The 17993-nt window shown below is 46.3% G+C and overlaps 1 protein-coding gene across 5 annotated transcripts in view; it reads right to left on the reverse strand.

Moving 5' to 3' along the window:
* LOC118399705 (plexin-A1-like) overlaps positions 1 to 17993 on the reverse strand; it is a 365392-nt gene that overhangs the window by 246577 nt on the left and 100822 nt on the right. For all 5 annotated transcript variants that reach the window (XM_052473927.1, XM_052473928.1, XM_052473929.1 and 2 more), the window contains exon 3: positions 15847 to 16029. In XM_052473927.1, coding sequence (XP_052329887.1) covers positions 15847 to 16029 — 183 coding nt within the window. The remainder of the gene's footprint in view (positions 1 to 15846; positions 16030 to 17993) is intronic.

The raw sequence follows: 17993 nt of genomic DNA on the forward strand, positions 1-17993 counted from the left end.
GGGAGAGAGTGAGAGAACAGCTAGTGATATAGAGGGAATGGGAGAGAGAGAGAGAACAGCTAGTGATATAGACGGAATGGGAGAGAGTGAGATAACAGCTATTGATATAGAGGGAATGGGAGAGAGAGAGAGAACAGCTAGTGATATAGACGGAATGGGAGAGAGTGAGAGAACAGCTAGTGATATAGAGGGAATGGGAGAGAGTGAGAGAACAGCTAGTGATATAGAGGGAATGGGAGAGAGTGAGAGAACAGCTAGTGATATAGACGGAATGGGAGAGAGGGAGAGAACAGCTAGTGATATAGAGGGAATGGGAGAGAGTGAGAGAACAGCTAGTGATATAGACGGAATGGGAGAGAGAGAGAGAACAGCTAGTGATATATAGGGAATGGGAGAGAGAGAGAGAACAGCTAGTGATATAGAGGGAATGGGAGAGAGGGAGAGAACAGCTAGTGATATAGAGGGAATGGGAGAGAGTGAGAGAACAGCTAGTGATATAGAGGGAATGGGAGAGAGAGAGAGAACAGCTAGTGATATAGAGGGAATGGGAGAGAGGGAGAGAACAGCTAGTGATATAGAGGGAATGGGAGAGAGGGAGAGAACAGCTAGTGATATAGAGGGAATGGGAGAGAGTGAGAGAACAGCTAGTGATATAGAGGGAATGGGAGAGAGAGAGAGAACAGCTAGTGATATAGAGGGAATGGGAGAGAGGGAGAGAACAGCTAGTGATATAGAGGGAATGGGAGAGAGAGAGAGAACAGCTAGTGATATAGAGGGAATGGGAGAGAGTGAGAGAACAGCTAGTGATATAGAGGGAATGGGAGAGAGGGAGAGAACAGCTAGTGATATAGAGGGAATGGGAGAGAGGGAGAGAACAGCTAGTGATATAGAGGGAATGGGAGAGAGAGAGAGAGAGAGAGAACAGCTAGTGATATAGAGGGAATGGGAGAGAGTGAGAGAACAGCTAGTGATATAGAGGGAATGGGAGAGAGGGAGAGAACAGCTAGTGATATAGAGGGAATGGGAGAGAGAGAGAGAACAGCTAGTGATATAGAGGGAATGGGAGAGAGGGAGAGAACAGCTAGTGATATAGACGGAATGGGAGAGAGAGAGAGAACAGCTAGTGATATAGAGGGAATGGGAGAGAGGAGAGAACAGCTAGTGATATAGAGGGAATGGGAGAGAGGAGAGAACAGCTAGTGATATAGGGAATGGGAGAGAGAGAGAGAGAGAGAGAACAGCTAGTGATATAGAGGGAATGGGAGAGAGTGAGAGAACAGCTAGTGATATAGAGGGAATGGGAGAAAGGGAGAGAACAGCTAGTGATATAGAGGGAATGGGAGAGAGAGAGAGAACAGCTAGTGATATAGAGGGAATGGGAGAGAGGGAGAGAACAGCTAGTGATATAGACGGAATGGGAGAGAGAGAGAGAACAGCTAGTGATATAGAGGGAATGGGAGAGAGTGAGAGAACAGCTAGTGATATAGAGGGAATGGGAGAGAGTGAGAGAACAGCTAGTGATATAGAGGGAATGGGAGAGAGAGAGAGAACAGCTAGTGATATAGAGGGAATGGGAGAGAGTGAGAGAACAGCTAGTGATATAGAGGGAATGGGAGAGAGTGAGAGAACAGCTAGTGATATAGAGGGAATGGGAGAGAGTGAGAGAACAGCTAGTGATATAGAGGGAATGGGAGAGAGTGAGAGAACAGCTAGTGATATAGAGGGAATGGGAGAGAGTGAGAGAACAGCTAGTGATATAGAGGGAATGGGAGAGAGTGAGAGAACAGCTAGTGATATAGAGGGAATGGGAGAGAGGGAGAGAACAGCTAGTGATATAGAGGGAATGGGAGAGAGGGAGAGAACAGCTAGTGATATAGAGGGAATGGGAGAGAGGGAGAGAACAGCTAGTGATATAGAGGGAATGGGAGAGAGAGAGAGAGAGAGAGAACAGCTAGTGATATAGAGGGAATGGGAGAGAGTGAGAGAACAGCTAGTGATATAGAGGGAATGGGAGAGAGGGAGAGAACAGCTAGTGATATAGAGGGAATGGGAGAGAGGGAGAGAACAGCTAGTGATATAGAGGGAATGGGAGAGAGGGAGAGAACAGCTAGTGATATAGAGGGAATGGGAGAGAGGGAGAGAACAGCTAGTGATATAGAGGGAATGGGAGAGAGAGAGAGAGAGAACAGCTAGTGATATAGAGGGAATGGGAGAGAGTGAGAGAACAGCTAGTGATATAGAGGGAATGGGAGAGAGGGAGAGAACAGCTAGTGATATAGAGGGAATGGGAGAGAGAGAGATAACAGCTAGTGATATAGAGGGAATGGGAGAGAGGGAGAGAACAGCTAGTGATATAGAGGGAATGGGAGAGAGAGAGATAACAGCTAGTGATATAGAGGGAATGGGAGAGAGGGAGAGAACAGCTGGTGATATAGAGGGAATGGGAGAGAGAGAGAGAGAGAGAGAACAGCTAGTGATATAGAGGGAATGGGAGAGAGGGAGAGAACAGCTGGTGATATAGAGGGAATGGGAGAGAGGGAGAGAACAGCTAGTGATATAGAGGGAATGGGAGAGAGAGAGAGAGAGAGAGAACAGCTAGTGATATAGAGGGAATGGGAGAGAGAGAGAGAGAGAGAGAACAGCTAGTGATATAGAGGGAATGGGAGAGAGGGAGAGAACAGCTAGTGATATAGAGGGAATGGGAGAGAGAGAGAGAGTGAGAGAACAGCTAGTGATATAGAGGGAATGGGAGAGAGTGAGATAACAGCTAGTGATATAGAGGGAATGGGAGAGAGGGAGAGAACAGCTAGTGATATAGAGGGAATGGGAGAGAGTGAGAGAGAGAGAACAGCTAGTGATATAGAGGGAATGGGAGAGAGTGAGAGAACAGCTAGTGATATAGACGGAATGGGAGAGAGTGAGAGAACAGCTAGTGATATAGAGGGAATGGGAGAGAGTGAGAGAACAGCTAGTGATATAGACGGAATGGGAGAGAGTGAGAGAACAGCTAGTGATATAGAGGGAATGGGAGAGAGTGAGAGAACAGCTAGTGATATAGACGGAATGGGAGAGAGTGAGAGAACAGCTAGTGATATAGAGGGAATTGGAGAGAGTGAGAGAACAGCTAGTGATATAGAGGGAATGGGAGAGAGAGAGAGAACAGCTAGTGATATAGAGGGAATGGGAGAGAGAGAGAGAGAGAGAGAACAGCTAGTGATATAGAGGGAATGGGAGAGAGTGAGAGAACAGCTAGTGATATAGACGGAATGGGAGAGAGTGAGAGAACAGCTAGTGATATAGAGGGAATGGGAGAGAGGGAGAGAACAGCTAGTGATATAGATGGAATGGGAGAGAGTGAGAGAACAGCTAGTGATATAGACGGAATGGGAGAGAGTGAGAGAACAGCTAGTGATATAGAGGGAATGGGAGAGAGTGAGAGAACAGCTAGTGATATAGAGGGAATGGGAGAGAGAGAGAGAACAGCTAGTGATATAGACGGAATGGGACAGAGTGAGAGAACAGCTAGTGATATAGACGGAATGGGACAGAGTGAGAGAACAGCTAGTGATATAGAGGGAATGGGAGAGAGTGAGATAACAGCTATTGATATAGAGGGAATGGGAGAGAGAGAGAGAACAGCTAGTGATATAGAGGGAATGGGAGAGAGGGAGAGAACAGCTAGTGATATAGATGGAATGGGAGAGAGTGAGATAACAGCTATTGATATAGAGGGAATGGGAGAGAGTGAGAGAACAGCTGGTGATATAGAGGGAATGGGAGAGAGAGAGAGAACAGCTAGTGATATAGAGGGAATGGGAGAGAGTGAGAGAACAGCTAGTGATATAGAGGGAATGGGAGAGAGGGAGAGAACAGCTAGTGATATAGATGGAATGGGAGAGAGTGAGATAACAGCTAGTGATATAGAGGGAATGGGAGAGAGAGAGAGAACAGCTAGTGATATAGAGGGAATGGGAGAGAGTGAGATAACAGCTATTGATATAGAGGGAATGGGAGAGAGTGAGAGAACAGCTAGTGATATAGAGGGAATGGGAGAGAGGGAGAGAACAGCTAGTGATATAGATGGAATGGGAGAGAGTGAGATAACAGCTAGTGATATAGAGGGAATGGGAGAGAGAGAGAGAACAGCTAGTGATATAGAGGGAATGGGAGAGAGAGAGAGAACAGCTAGTGATATAGAGGGAATGGGAGAGAGGGAGAGAACAGCTGGTGATATAGAGGGAATGGGAGAGAGAGAACAGCTAGTGATATAGAGGGAATGGGAGAGAGAGAGAGAGAGAGAGAACAGCTAGTGATATAGAGGGAATGGGAGAGAGTGAGAGAACAGCTAGTGATATAGACGGAATGGGAGAGAGGGAGAGAACAGCTAGTGATATAGAGGGAATGGGAGAGAGGGAGAGAACAGCTAGTGATATAGAGGGAATGGGAGAGAGAGAGAGAACAGCTAGTGATATAGAGGGAATGGGAGAGAGTGAGAGAACAGCTAGTGCTACAGAGGGAATGGGAGAGAGGGAGAGAACAGCTAGTGATATAGAGGGAATGGGAGAGAGAGAGAGAGAACAGCTAGTGATATAGAGGGAATGGGAGAGAGTGAGAGAACAGCTAGTGCTACAGAGGGAATGGGAGAGGGGGAGAGAACAGCTAGTGATATAGAGGGAATGGGAGAGAGTGAGAGAACAGCTGGTGATATAGAGGGAATGGGAGAGAGAGAGAGAACAGCTAGTGATATAGAGGGAATGGGAGAGTGTGAGAGAACAGCTGGTGATATAGAGGGAATGGGAGAGAGAGAGAGAACAGCTAGTGATATAGAGGGAATGGGAGAGAGGGAGAGAACAGCTAGTGATATAGAGGGAATGGGAGAGAGAGAGAGAACAGCTAGTGATATAGAGGGAATGGGAGAGAGTGAGAGAACAGCTGGTGATATAGAGGGAATGGGAGAGAGTGAGAGAACAGCTAGTGATATAGACGGAATGGGAGAGAGGGAGAGAACAGCTGGTGATATAGAGGGAATGGGAGAGAGAGAGAGAACAGCTAGTGATATAGAGGGAATGGGAGAGAGTGAGAGAACAGCTGGTGATATAGAGGGAATGGGAGAGAGTGAGAGAACAGCTAGTGATATAGAGGGAATGGGAGAGAGAGAGAGAACAGCTAGTGATATAGAGGGAATGGGAGAGAGTGAGAGAACAGCTAGTGATATAGAGGGAATGGGAGAGAGAGAGAGAACAGCTAGTGATATAGAGGGAATGGGAGAGAGGGAGAGAACAGCTAGTGATATAGAGGGAATGGGAGAGAGAGAGAGAACAGCTAGTGATATAGAGGGAATGGGAGAGAGGGAGAGAACAGCTAGTGATATAGAGGGAATGGGAGAGAGAGAGAGAACAGCTAGTGATATAGAGGGAATGGGAGAGAGAGAGAGAACAGCTAGTGATATAGAGGGAATGGGAGAGAGTGAGAGAACAGCTGGTGATATAGAGGGAATGGGAGAGAGTGAGAGAACAGCTAGTGATATAGAGGGAATGGGAGAGAGAGAGAGAACAGCTAGTGATACAGAGGGAATGGGAGAGAGGGAGAGAACAGCTAGTGATATAGAGGGAATGGGAGAGAGTGAGAGAACAGCTAGTGATATAGAGGGAGGGAAAGAGAAAGAGTGATGAACATTTTAAATGAATCAGGCTGACAGTAAACCTATTCACTCCCAAAAACAATGTGTTGAAATGACCCTCCCTATACACAGATGGACTACCGGTGCGTGTGTCTATCTTTGACAGTGTGTGTGTTATCCATGTCATTGGGTCTGGTTTGGGCCCCGTCTGTTTGCCAGGCTGGCCAGCAGACCTCTCTCTCAGTATGCCTCCTCCACCCAGGAGAAAAGGACTGGACAGTCCACACACACCATCCTTCTACTATACTACTGTCTGTCTCGGTCCATCTGTCCATCTCTTTTTGTTGTATTCCTTCCCTGCCTCTGTCCTTTCTATCCATCCCACTGCCCTTAACACTCTTGATCCTGCGCTCTCCTTCAGTCTCTCCCCTCCCTCTCCTCCTCCTTCCTTCCATCTCTCCCTCCCTCTTCCATCTCTCCCCCTCTTCCATCTCCCCCCCCTCTTCCATCTCTCCCTCCCTCTTCCATCTCTCCCTCCCTCTTCCATCTCTTCATCCCTTTCTTCCTCCTTCAATCTCTCCCTCATTCCATCTCTACCTCCCTCTATTCCTCCTTCCATCTCTCCCTCCCTCTCTTCCTCCTTCCATCTCTCCCTCCCTCTCTTCTTCCTTCCATCTCTCCCTCACTCTCTTCCTCCTTCCATCTCTCCCTCCCATCTCTCCCTCCCTCTCTTCCTCCTTCCATATCTCCCATCTCTCCCTCCCTCTCTTCCATCTTTCACTCCCTCTCTTCCATCTCTCCCTCCCTCTCTTCCATCTCTCCCTCCCTCTCTCCCTCCCTCTCTTCCATCTCTCCCTCCCTCTCTTCCTCCTTCCATATCTTGCATCTTTCACTCCATCTCTTCCATCTCTCCCTCCCTCTCTTCCATCTCTCCCTCCCTCTCTTCCATCTCTCCCTCCCTCTCTTCCATCTCTCCCTCCCTCTCTTCCATCTCTCCCTCCCTCTAGCTATCACAGGAGGCTGGGTCCCATCTGCAGCTTACCCTTAAAAGAGAGAGAAAGAGAGACAGATAGAGAGAGAGAGAGAGAAAGAGAGCGAGAGGTAGGAGGGGGTTTAGTTGCCAGGCAGGGTCGGTCCCATCATTACCATGCCTGTGGCGAGACTGTGGGGGGTTGATGTCAGTCTGCCAAGTCTCTGACACACAGAAAGACACACTGTACACTTACACACAACGCCAGATTGACACACACACAAATCATTACGTGCCTGTTGGACAACAATGATCAGTCAATTAGCCTCTGACACACACAGTGCTCATGGATACACCCATCACTCTGGAATACCAACGACCGTGTACCATGTCAACGTGGCCAAGAAGATTACACAAACGTGTAATATTTGAAAGACTAACCATTTAACTACAGGGTAAGCGAATCGATTTCCTATCAAGACCATGCTGGTCAAGTTCAATAGCTAACACTTCAGAACATTTAGACTGTTCATTAATGATGCCTACATCAGGATAGAATGAAAAACAACTAAATGTCCCCTCCACTTTCCACTCCAATAAATCTTCTGTGGATTCTATGTCAGAGTCAGAGGACCCTCTGAGTGTGTGGTGGAGCATGTGGGAAACCCTTCAGTAGGACAACCTGTGTCTGGCACCTCCTGGCACAGTGGCCAGAGAGCAGATGGGAGCGTTGTACCCCCTCTGGAGAAACAGCTGACAATTGCTAACGGTATGGTAATACCAGGGTGGGGTGGGATATGTCGATAGGGAGGACTAGGGGAGGGATGGAGGGAAAGGAGGGAGAGGAGGGAGAGAGGGGGCGAGGGAGAGAAGAAGGAGGGAAGGGGAGGGAGAGAAGGAGGGAGAAGGGAGGGAGAGAGGTAGGGGGAGGGGGAGAGAGAGAAAGGAAGGAGAGCAGGAGCGGTAGGATAGGGGGAGAGAGCGGAAGGAGAAGGGGAGAGAGAGGAAGGAGAGGGGGAGAGAGAGGAAGGAGAGGAAGGAGAGGGGGAGAGAGAGAGGAAGGAGATGGGGAGAGAAAGAGGAAGGAGAGAGGGAGAGAAAGAGGAAGGAGAGGGAGAGAGAGGAAGGAGAGAGGAAGGAGGGAGGGGAGCGAGAGAGAGGTAGGATAGAGGGGGCGAGAGAGAGAGAGGTAGGAGGGAGGGGAGCGAGAGAGAGGTATGAGAGGGGAGAACGAGAAAGGAGGGAGGGGAGAACGAGAGGAAGGAGGGAGGGGGAGAACGAGAGGAGGGAGGGGGAGAGAGGAATGAGGGAGAGGTTGAGAGGGAGGGGGAGCGAGAGAGAGAGAGGAAGGAGAGGGAGAGGGAGGGAAGGGGAGAGAGAGAGGAAGGTGGGGGGGAGAGAGGAAGGAGAGCGGGGGAGATGGAGAGAGGAAGGAGAGCGGGGGAGAGGAAGGAGAAGGTGAGAGAGAGAAAGGAGGGAGGGGGAGAGAGGTAGGGAAGGAGAAGGAAGTAAAGGGAGACAGAGGTTTTATATTAAACTAATCAGCAACAGAATCCTTCAGAGAAAGAGAGGGTTGTGTTAAAAGGAAATGGTGGAGACCATGGGACAATCATGAGACTGACAAATTAGGTCACAGATAGAACATAAAACATGCACACCCACTTTGTCTCTCCCTTTTCTATTACCCCTCCCTCCTCTAACTCTCTCTTTCACTCACTCTTTCGTTCTCTCTCTACAGCTGGGAGAGGGAATCGCTACAGAGAGTTTGGTCCCCAAAGACAGACTGATCCATCCATCCATTCAACAGCCTTTCTTACCATATCTCCCTATTTCCTTTCCACCTCTCTCTTTCTCTCTGTCTCGCTCCATCTCTCCCAAACAGCTCCCGTATGTCTGTACAAGCTACATTCTCTCTCTCTCTCTCACACACACACAGCTCCCTTATGTATCTACAAGCTAAACTTATATTGTGAAACACAAAAGCATGACACACTGACAGACTAAAATTCATGGTGGAACCTAATGCATACAAACACACACACACACACACACACACACACACACACACACACACACACACACACACACACACACACACACACACACACACACACACACACACACACACACACACACACACACACACACACACACACACACACAGAGTGTGTGCTTGGGGACAAGCCAGAGCCTTTCCCCCACTTCACATTTCAACAGATGCATCAAAAAGAGCTTCCACCGCACGTTGCTAATCCACTGTTCTCCCTCGTCATTCTCTCTACCTCCTCTCTCTCTCATCCTCCCTCCCTCCCTCCATCATCATCTCCTCCTCCATTCACCGTCTCTTTCCAAGTACGCTGAGTTGGGCCTAGTTGATCTGGGAGATGACACATTTACATTTGAGTCATTTAGTAGATGCTCTTACACAGAGAAAGAGCAAACAACTCCTTACTGGTCCCCCGTGGGAATCCAATCCACAACGTCACAACCATGGTGCTCAAAGCTCCATGCTCTACCAACTGAACAACACAGTACACACACAGAGAAACACACAAGCCCACACACACACAGAGAAACACACAAGCCCACACACACAGAGAAATACACAAGCCCACACACACAGAGAAACACACAAGCCCACACACACAGAGAAACACACAAGCCCACACACACAGAGAAACACACAAGCCCACACACACAGAGAAACACACACGCCCACACACACAGAGAAACACACACGCCCACACACACAGAGAAACACACACAGAGAAACACACACGCCCACACACACAGAGAAACACACAAGCCCACACACACAGAGAAACACACAAGCCCACACACACAGAGAAACACACACGCCCACACACACAGAGAAACATACACGCCCACACACACAGAGAAACACACACAGAGAAACACACACGCCCACACACACAGAGAAACACACAAGCCCACACACACAGAGAAACACACAAGCCCACACACACAGATAAACACACAAGCCCACACACACAGAGAAACACACAAGCCCACACACACAGAGAAACACACACACAGAGAAACACACAAGCCCACACACACAGAGAAACACACAAGCCCACACACACAGAGAAATACACAAGCCAACACACACAGAGAAATACACAAGCCCACACACACAGAGAAACACACAAGCCCACACACACAGAGAAACACACAAGCCCACACACACAGAGAAACACACAAGCCCACACACACACACGCAAACACGCACATATGCATGCCGGTATAACGGTGCATGATGGAGAACTAGTAGAGAAGTATTGTATTTGGTGACGTGGCTACTAATATGTGTTGGGTTTATTAAAAAAACCTAAGATCCATGTCTGTTATTCAATGTGTTTTTATGGGATAATTAATAGCAGTTAGGCCAAATAAAATGTTTAATTCAATATTTTTTTAAATATTTGTTTTTGATACTTCAATGGTTCTTAAAATTCTAAATCAAATAGCAAAAGTATCCTTGGTATGACCTTCTTAAAACCTTGTTTTGTCTTGACACAGATGTACAAGCACACAAACACACGTATGTAATAACAGCTTAGCTCTCTCTTTCTACACACAGAGACGTTGCACACACATTAAATAACACACACACACTCACTCAGATACAAAGATTTCAAAATGCAAACACGTAGACACACGATTATACATTCATAATGGTGAATCAATGACAGACAGGCCTTCAGAAGAACAGACAAGGTAACTTGGGGAATTACAATGAGCTCCTATCTACCCCAAGAGCTCTGTCCTTAGACTACAAACAAACACAAACACAAATGTGTATGACAAACCATCATGAACACTTACCAAACACAATCCACAGTCAACATACACAGCGTAGGTACTAATACTGAGACAAAACCAACACAACACCACCAACAACAATAACCACCACGCTCTTGGGATGATCACCAAAGATTCAGGGGGAGTAATATTGTGTTGAGGATCAGCGTGTTTCTGGGATAATGGTGTTGATGTGAGCCATAACCAGCCTTTAAAAGCACTTCATAGCTACAGACGTGAGTGATACGAGTCGGTAGTCAATTAGGCAGGTTACCTTAGTGTTCTTGGGCACAGGGACTATGGTGGTCTGCTTAAAACATGTTGGTATTACAGACTCGGTCAGGAAGAGGTTGAAAATGTCAGTGAAGACACTTGCCTGTTGGTCAGCGCATGCTCGCAGTACACGTCCTGGTAATCAGTCTGGCTCTGAGGCCTTGTGAATGTTGACCTGTTTAAAAGGTCTTACTCACATCGGCTGTGGAGAGCATGATCGCACAGTCTTCTGGAACAGCTGGTGCTCTCATGCATGTTTCAGTGTTGTTTAGCTCATCTGGTAGGCTGGTATCACTGGGCAGCTCCCGGCTGTGCTTCCCTTTGTAGTCTGTAATGGTTTGCAAGCCCTGCCACATCTGACAAGCGTCAGAGACGGTGTAGAACAATTCTATCTTAGTCCTGTACTGATGTTTTGCCTGTTTGATGGTTGTCCGGGTTACAGTCCCGCTTCTTGAGCTTCCGGGTTACAATCCCACTCCTTGAAAGCGGCTGCTCTAGCCTTTAGCTCAGTGCCTATGTTGCCTATAATCCATGAGTTCTGGTTGTACGTACAGTCACTGTGGGGATGACGTCATCGATGCATTTATTGATGAATCGAATGATTGATGTGGTGTACTTCTCAATGCCATCGGAGGAATCCCGGAACATGTTCCAGTCTGTGACAGCAAAACAGTCCTGTAGTTTAGCATCTGCTTCATCTGACCACTTTTTTATAGACCGAGTCACTGGTGCTTCCTGCATAAATTTTTGCTTGTAAGCAGGAATCAGGAGGATATAATTATATGGTCAGATTTGCCAAATGGAGGGCGAGCAAGCGTCTCTGTATGTGGAGTTTTTTTCACTCTGGTTGCACATTTAACATTTAGTAAGACGGTTTTAAGTTTCCCTGCATTAAAGTCCCCGGCCACTAAGAGTGCCGCCTCTGGGTGAGAGTTCCCCTGTTTGCTTATGGCAGAATACAGCTCATTGAGTGTGGTGATCTTAGTGCCAGCTTCCGTCTGTGGTGGTATGTAGACAGCTATGAAAAATGCAGATGAAAACTTTTTAGGTAGATAGTGTGGTCTATCTAGCTTATCATGAGATACTCTACCTCAGGCGAGCAAAACCTCGAGACTTCCTTAGATATCGTGCACCAGCTGTTATTTACAAAAATACATAGTCTGCCGCCCCTTGTCTTACCAGACACCGCTGTTCTATCCTGCCGTTACGGCGTATAACCAGCCAGCTGTATGTTGATGGTGTCATCGTTCAGCCATGACTCTGTGAAGCAGAAGATATTACGTTTCTGAATGTCCTGTTGGTAGTTTAATATTCCGCGTAGGTCATCTATTTTATTTCCAAAGATTGCACGTTTTCTAGCAAAATGGAAGGAGGTGGGTTGTTTATTTGATCGCCTATGAATTCTCAGAAGGCAAACCGCCCTCCGGCCCCTTTTTCTCCGCCTTCTCTTCACACAAATGGCGCCTGGGCCTGTTCCCGGGAAAGCAGTATATCATTCGCATCAGACTCGTTAAAGGAAAAAAAGGATTATGCCAGTTTGTGGTGAGTTCTGATGTCTAGAAGCTATTTTCAGTCAAAGAAGACAGTAGCAGCAACATTATGTACAAAATAAGTAAAAAAATAAGTTACAAACACCACAAAGAAACAAACAAAAAAACACAATTGGTTAGGAATATGTAAACCGTCAGTCTTCATCTCCGGCGCCATTTTGTGTCTCAGTAGTGAGTGGAGTTACAAACAGACTGTACTAAACAAGTTCAATGTCTTACCTGTGATTAAATGTTTTCCACATAGCTACATGTAGCCTACTGGGACACCATGTCCCCACATTTCCCACTCTCTCACGCCAAATAGCCTGAAGCCACAGGGCTCTTCTCGACAGCTCTATTTCCCTTCGTGGGAGGATTGCAAACCGCAGGTCGAGATTTTTTCGATGGCTACATGTACATTGAACAACAACGCAGCTTTTTAGCATGTTTTGTCATTTCAAAAAATGTACGACGAAGTTGCCTCTTTTATAATGGAGATCAATAGGAAAGAATGCTGGTTTTCCCCCATTTTTGGACGTGGTCAAGGGAAATTCCTCATTATTACATGAATATCGGCTGAGACTTTATACTGTATCCATAAAACTATAAGACCACACCTGTTGTCTGAGTGGCCATTCAAAGGGCATGGAGCTTTGATTGATGGACCACACTGTCTTCAGGAGGATGTTAAAGAGACGAGTACGAGAAAATGGAAGAAATGTATCTCACCTAGTAAGAACAAGAAGCCGAAAAGACTGATGCTCATAGGTTACTACTCCAGTAGTAAGGTTTTGAATAAGTACCAACGGCTATAAGAGCCAAGTATCTATGAGGGCAAATCTATTTTTTATTCCTAATGTCACTAGATGAGGAATAGGGTAACATACAGACACAGTAGGGCAGTATCTATGAGGGCAAATCTATTCTTTATTCCTAATGTCACTAGATAAGGAATAGGGGAACATACAGACACAGTAGGGCAGTATCTATGAGGGCAAATCTATTCTTTATTCCTAATGTCACTAGATAAGGAATAGGGTAACATACAGACACAGTAGGGCAGTATCTATGAGGGCAAATCTATTCTTTATTCCTAATGTCACTAGATAAGGAATAGGGGAACATACAGACACAGTAGGGCAGTATCTATGAGGGCAAATCTATTCTTTATTCCTAATGTCACTAGATAAGGAATAGGGGAACATACAGACACAGTAGGGCAGTATCTATGAGGGCAAATCTATTCTTTATTCCTAATGTCACTAGATAAGGAATAGGGTAACATACAGACACAGTAGGGCAGTATCTATGAGGGCAAATCTATTCTTTTTTCCTAATGTCACTAGATAAGGAATAGGGGAACATACAGACACAGTAGGGCAGGGCGATATGACCTAAAAAATCATCTTGATTTCTTTCAAACTTACAGCCGATTCACAATCATTTCTTTCCTTCTGTTTTCTCTAAATAAGCGTTGTTGTACAATTAAAAAGGTCAAATACACTGCATTTCAAAACAGTCAGCAATAATCTAATGAATTAAGCGCTTGTGAAGTTATACCCAGGCTAAGTAGAAGTCTTCCATGACCATAAAGCCCCACTAATCATTTCATTATCAAAATAGTTTAACCTGCATTTTTTGTTGTTGCAATATTCTCTGATCTGGCATTCAAAACATGTTTTGTTTTACTAGAACCATGCATAATGCACATTGACTAATAATGACTAATTTCTTGTAGCAGGCATTGGGCTATAGATTAGCACAGCTCTCAATATCTCAAGCCCACGTGCTAGTGATTGGTCAGCTAATCTTTTATATTTCAAGTTTAGCCAGCTTGGATCTATTTGCTAGGTAACGAGGTTGAACAGTTGAGCTGTTATCAACACACCCTTTTGTCTGTCTCCAACTGTTTGAACAGCTTGTTAGCCTGTCCACTTTGTTCAAATGTTAAATCAAGAGGCCTACCTTATTTCTCAGAATTAGCTTGTGTAGCCAATCCCTTATATAACTGTGTTTTATGCTTATTGCACATTTAAAAAAAACACAAAACAGACTAGACAACTAGGATAACAGTATTTGTCTAAAATGCTGCAAGCGGTACCCAAATGCGCACGCAACAAACTGAGCATTCATTTTGCAGGATCAATGTTCATTCCTACTCTCGTTTTAGTAGTGTCGGCTTGCAATGAGAGTAGTTGAGACATAAAAAGGATATCATTAGAAAAGTTAACATTATTTTACTGTAATCGGGGATAAGTTTCAATGTGTTTTGGTGTCCATATGACCGATTCTGTTGGACCAAACCTCAAATGCAAATAGCGATTTGAAACCGCTTGTCAGAGGAAGACGTGATCTCTCAACTTTGTTGGTGTGAGTGGCAGGGGAAGGGGCTTGGAGTATGTGTGTAAAAACTATCGGGACAAATGACAGTCCATGTAAAAAATAGTTGGTAATTAAATCGAGCTAGAAGGAGCACGTAAAAATGGTTGGCTGGTATGCCCTCACCAGTCTGAGCAGTCGGCTGTGAATGCTCCCACCCGCTATATACTTCTGACGGACTGGTTTGGTTCCTCCCTCTATAGTGCTGTCTGGTTAGAACATGATGTCGAGGCCCCTCACTGTACTCTTAATATTCACCACAACACACACATCTGTTTCCTTTGAAGATGTTTATATGGAGTTTGGTAAAATCCAAATGACTTGGAATCTTGTTGTGGTTATTTGGATGCACACGCACAACATTCAGACCTTCGTTACCGTTGACAATAAAAAGTCCTCAGAAAGATGTGTCTTCTCCCTACGGACGACAATAAGACTCTGACCTGAGTGGGCGGGCGGGTGCAGTGTCCAGATACGCATTTCCAAACCCTCTGAATGGTTGGGAATGGCAAGGCTATGATGGGTGAGGGATGACTAAGGTAGGCTGAGCAGCCAAACTGAAGGGACTGTGAGGGGGAGTTAGGAAGAGAGAAGAGGAGCAGGACAGCCTTTTTACAGTGTGTAAACCATAGAGGAAGAGGCGAAGCAAAAGGTTTCACTTTTGCTCAAATCTGTAAAAAATAAGCCCAATGCGTGTCTATGAGCAAATTTTGGACATAAGCTTGTCGCCTGTCTTCCCGCTTAGGGACAACGACTCCCATTGTTAGGGTGGAGAAGTTAAATATAGATCCCTGGTGTAAATGGGAACAAGCGGACATTAGAACTAAAAATAACAAAAACCGAGATTCTTGAGATAAAGGCATTTGGAATATTGCGCAAAAACATTGAAATTAATCTAATTTGATATATCGCCCAACCATAGGACACAGCCATAAAAGTTAGGCAGAATCAGAATTTTGATAATACCAGTGGGGCAACCTCCTGTTTACAAAAATGAACTACAACAAAATGTGAATGTGCCAAGACTGTGGGAATGCCTGAAGGTCCACAGAGCATAGGCCAATGCAGTAGACTTGAGATGTACATCCCTTTCCATCTGCAGTCCAGATAGTAGGCCAGGTCCACACACAAGTCAGCAACACCGTCCACAATAACGCAGGGGCGAAACAAACTGACATGAACAAAAACCCGGCTCCAACAGCATGCATTCTTCATTGCCTGAAAAAAACTATAGATCTCTTATTTCTTACCTTCTTCATTCTGCCGTTGCGTGTGCCTGTGAAGGCCACGGTGTTGCCGTGGTAATCGTAAGCGGCCACCGAGGTCATGCCGTCCTCCTTGTCGATGAAGAGCGGTATTCCTTCTATGGTGCTGGTCCCACCCAGCGGCTGGTTAAAGTCCTGGCCGCAAAAGTTGTCATCGATCTGGAGAGGCTGAGAGAAAGAGAGCAGGAGAGAGCGTGGGAGAGATAGAGAGCCGGGGAAGAGAGAGAGAGCGGGGGAGAGAAAGAGCAGGGGGAGAGAGAGAGAGCAGGGGGGAGAGAGAGAGAGCAGGGGGGGGAGAGAGAGAGAGAGAGAGAGAGAGAGAGAGAGCAGGGGAGAGAGAGAGAGAGAGCAGGGGAGAGAGAGAGAGAGAGAGAGAGAGAGAGAGAGAGAGAGAGAGAGAGAGAGAGAGCAGGAGAGAGAGAGAGAGAGAGAGAGAGAGAGAGAGAGAGAGAGAGAGAGAGAGAGAGAGAGAGAGAGAGAGAGAGAGCAGGGGAGAGAGAGAGAGAGAGAGAGAGAGAGAGAGAGAGAGAGAGAGAGAGAGAGAGAGAGAGAGAGCGAGAGAGATAGCAGGGGAGAGAGAGAGAGAGAGAGATAGCAGGGGAGAGAGAGAGAGAGAGAGAAGGGGGAGAGAGAGAGAGAGAAGGGGAGAGAGAGAGAGAAGGGGGAGAGGGAGAGAGAGAGCAGGGGAGAGCGTGAGAGTGGGAGCAAGAGGGGCAGAGAGAGGGGAGCAAGAGAGAGGGGAGCAAGAGAGAGGGGAGCAAGAGAGAGGGGAGCGAGAGAGAGGAGCGAGAAGAGTTTGACAAAAATTACACATTGGAAAGAATTAACCAAATAACAGAGCAAACTGGAATTCTATTTGTTCATAAACAGAGAGTACACAGTGGCAGAACACCTGACCACTGTGACTGGCCCAAAATTGAGGAAAGCTTTGACTATGTAGCGAATCAGTGAGCATAGCCTTGCTATTGAGAGAGACCGCCGTAGGCAGACCTGGCTCTTAAGAGAAGATGAAGTAGAAACTGAGCTGCACTTCCTGACCTCCTGCCAAATGTATGACCACACTAGACAGATATATTTCCCTCAAATTTCACAGACCCACAAAGAATTTGAAATCAAATCTATTGGGTGAAATTCCACAGTGTTCCATCACAGCAGCCAGATTTGCAACTGGTGAAGAACAAACACCATTGTAAATACAACCCTTTTGTACTTTAACTACTTGTACATCATTGCAATAATAACATTTGAAACCTCTACTCCTTTCAAACTTTTGTGAGTGTAACCTTTACTGTTCTTTGTTCATTAAATTTCAGAGAAGAGTTGAGAGAGAAGAGGGGGATGGAGGGAGGGACACAAGAGGGGAAGGGAGGGAGGGAAGGAGGGAGGGAAGGAAGGAGGGAGGGAGAGAGAGAAGGGGAGGGATGGAGAGGGCGAGGGGGAGGGAGGGAGAGAGAGAAGGGGAGGGATGGAGAGGGCGAGGGGGAGAGAGAGAGGGGAGGGAGGGGGAGAGTTAGAGAAAGAGAGGAGGGAGAGTTAGAGAAAGAGAGGAGGGAGAGAGAGAGGTTAGATGAGTTGTAGCAGTGATTTAACAGTGTCTAATATTTTTGTATATATAAGCTAACCGCATCAGCATAACCAAAGGTTGTGTGACAGAAAGACAAAGGAAAGGGACAATGTTTTGGGGTCAGTTGTGTGTGTATCTGCATGTCAAAGTACTGTGTGCATGTGTCTGTGCGTCTCCTCAACTGATTCTCCAATCCACTCAGTCAGTGGTCTAATTCCAACCTGCTACTTGGGTTGCGAGCTGAACCACTGACACATTAAAACATTCAGCCCAGAGGGTAGAGGTCACCAACCTCACTACTCATATCAAATCAGCCTCTCTCAAATCAGTCATGACACACCCTTGACGGTGTGAGTGTGTTTGTGTGCGCGCAACACGCTATGAGGCCTAAGAGGTTGCTCCCCGAGGATGGCTAGAATTGAAGGTGTCATCAGTGTGTGTTTAACACTGGCAACACGCAATTGCAAGAGAACAGATAACTCTTCCTCTCTACATCTGTCGAAATTGATGCAGCATGGCTTGCGTTGCGTCGATATATCCCTTTTTTATTCTCCTCTTCTTTCTCTCT

The sequence above is a fragment of the Oncorhynchus keta genome, chromosome 21 (assembly GCF_023373465.1).
Source record: "Oncorhynchus keta strain PuntledgeMale-10-30-2019 chromosome 21, Oket_V2, whole genome shotgun sequence".
Lineage (NCBI taxonomy): Eukaryota > Metazoa > Chordata > Actinopteri > Salmoniformes > Salmonidae > Oncorhynchus > Oncorhynchus keta.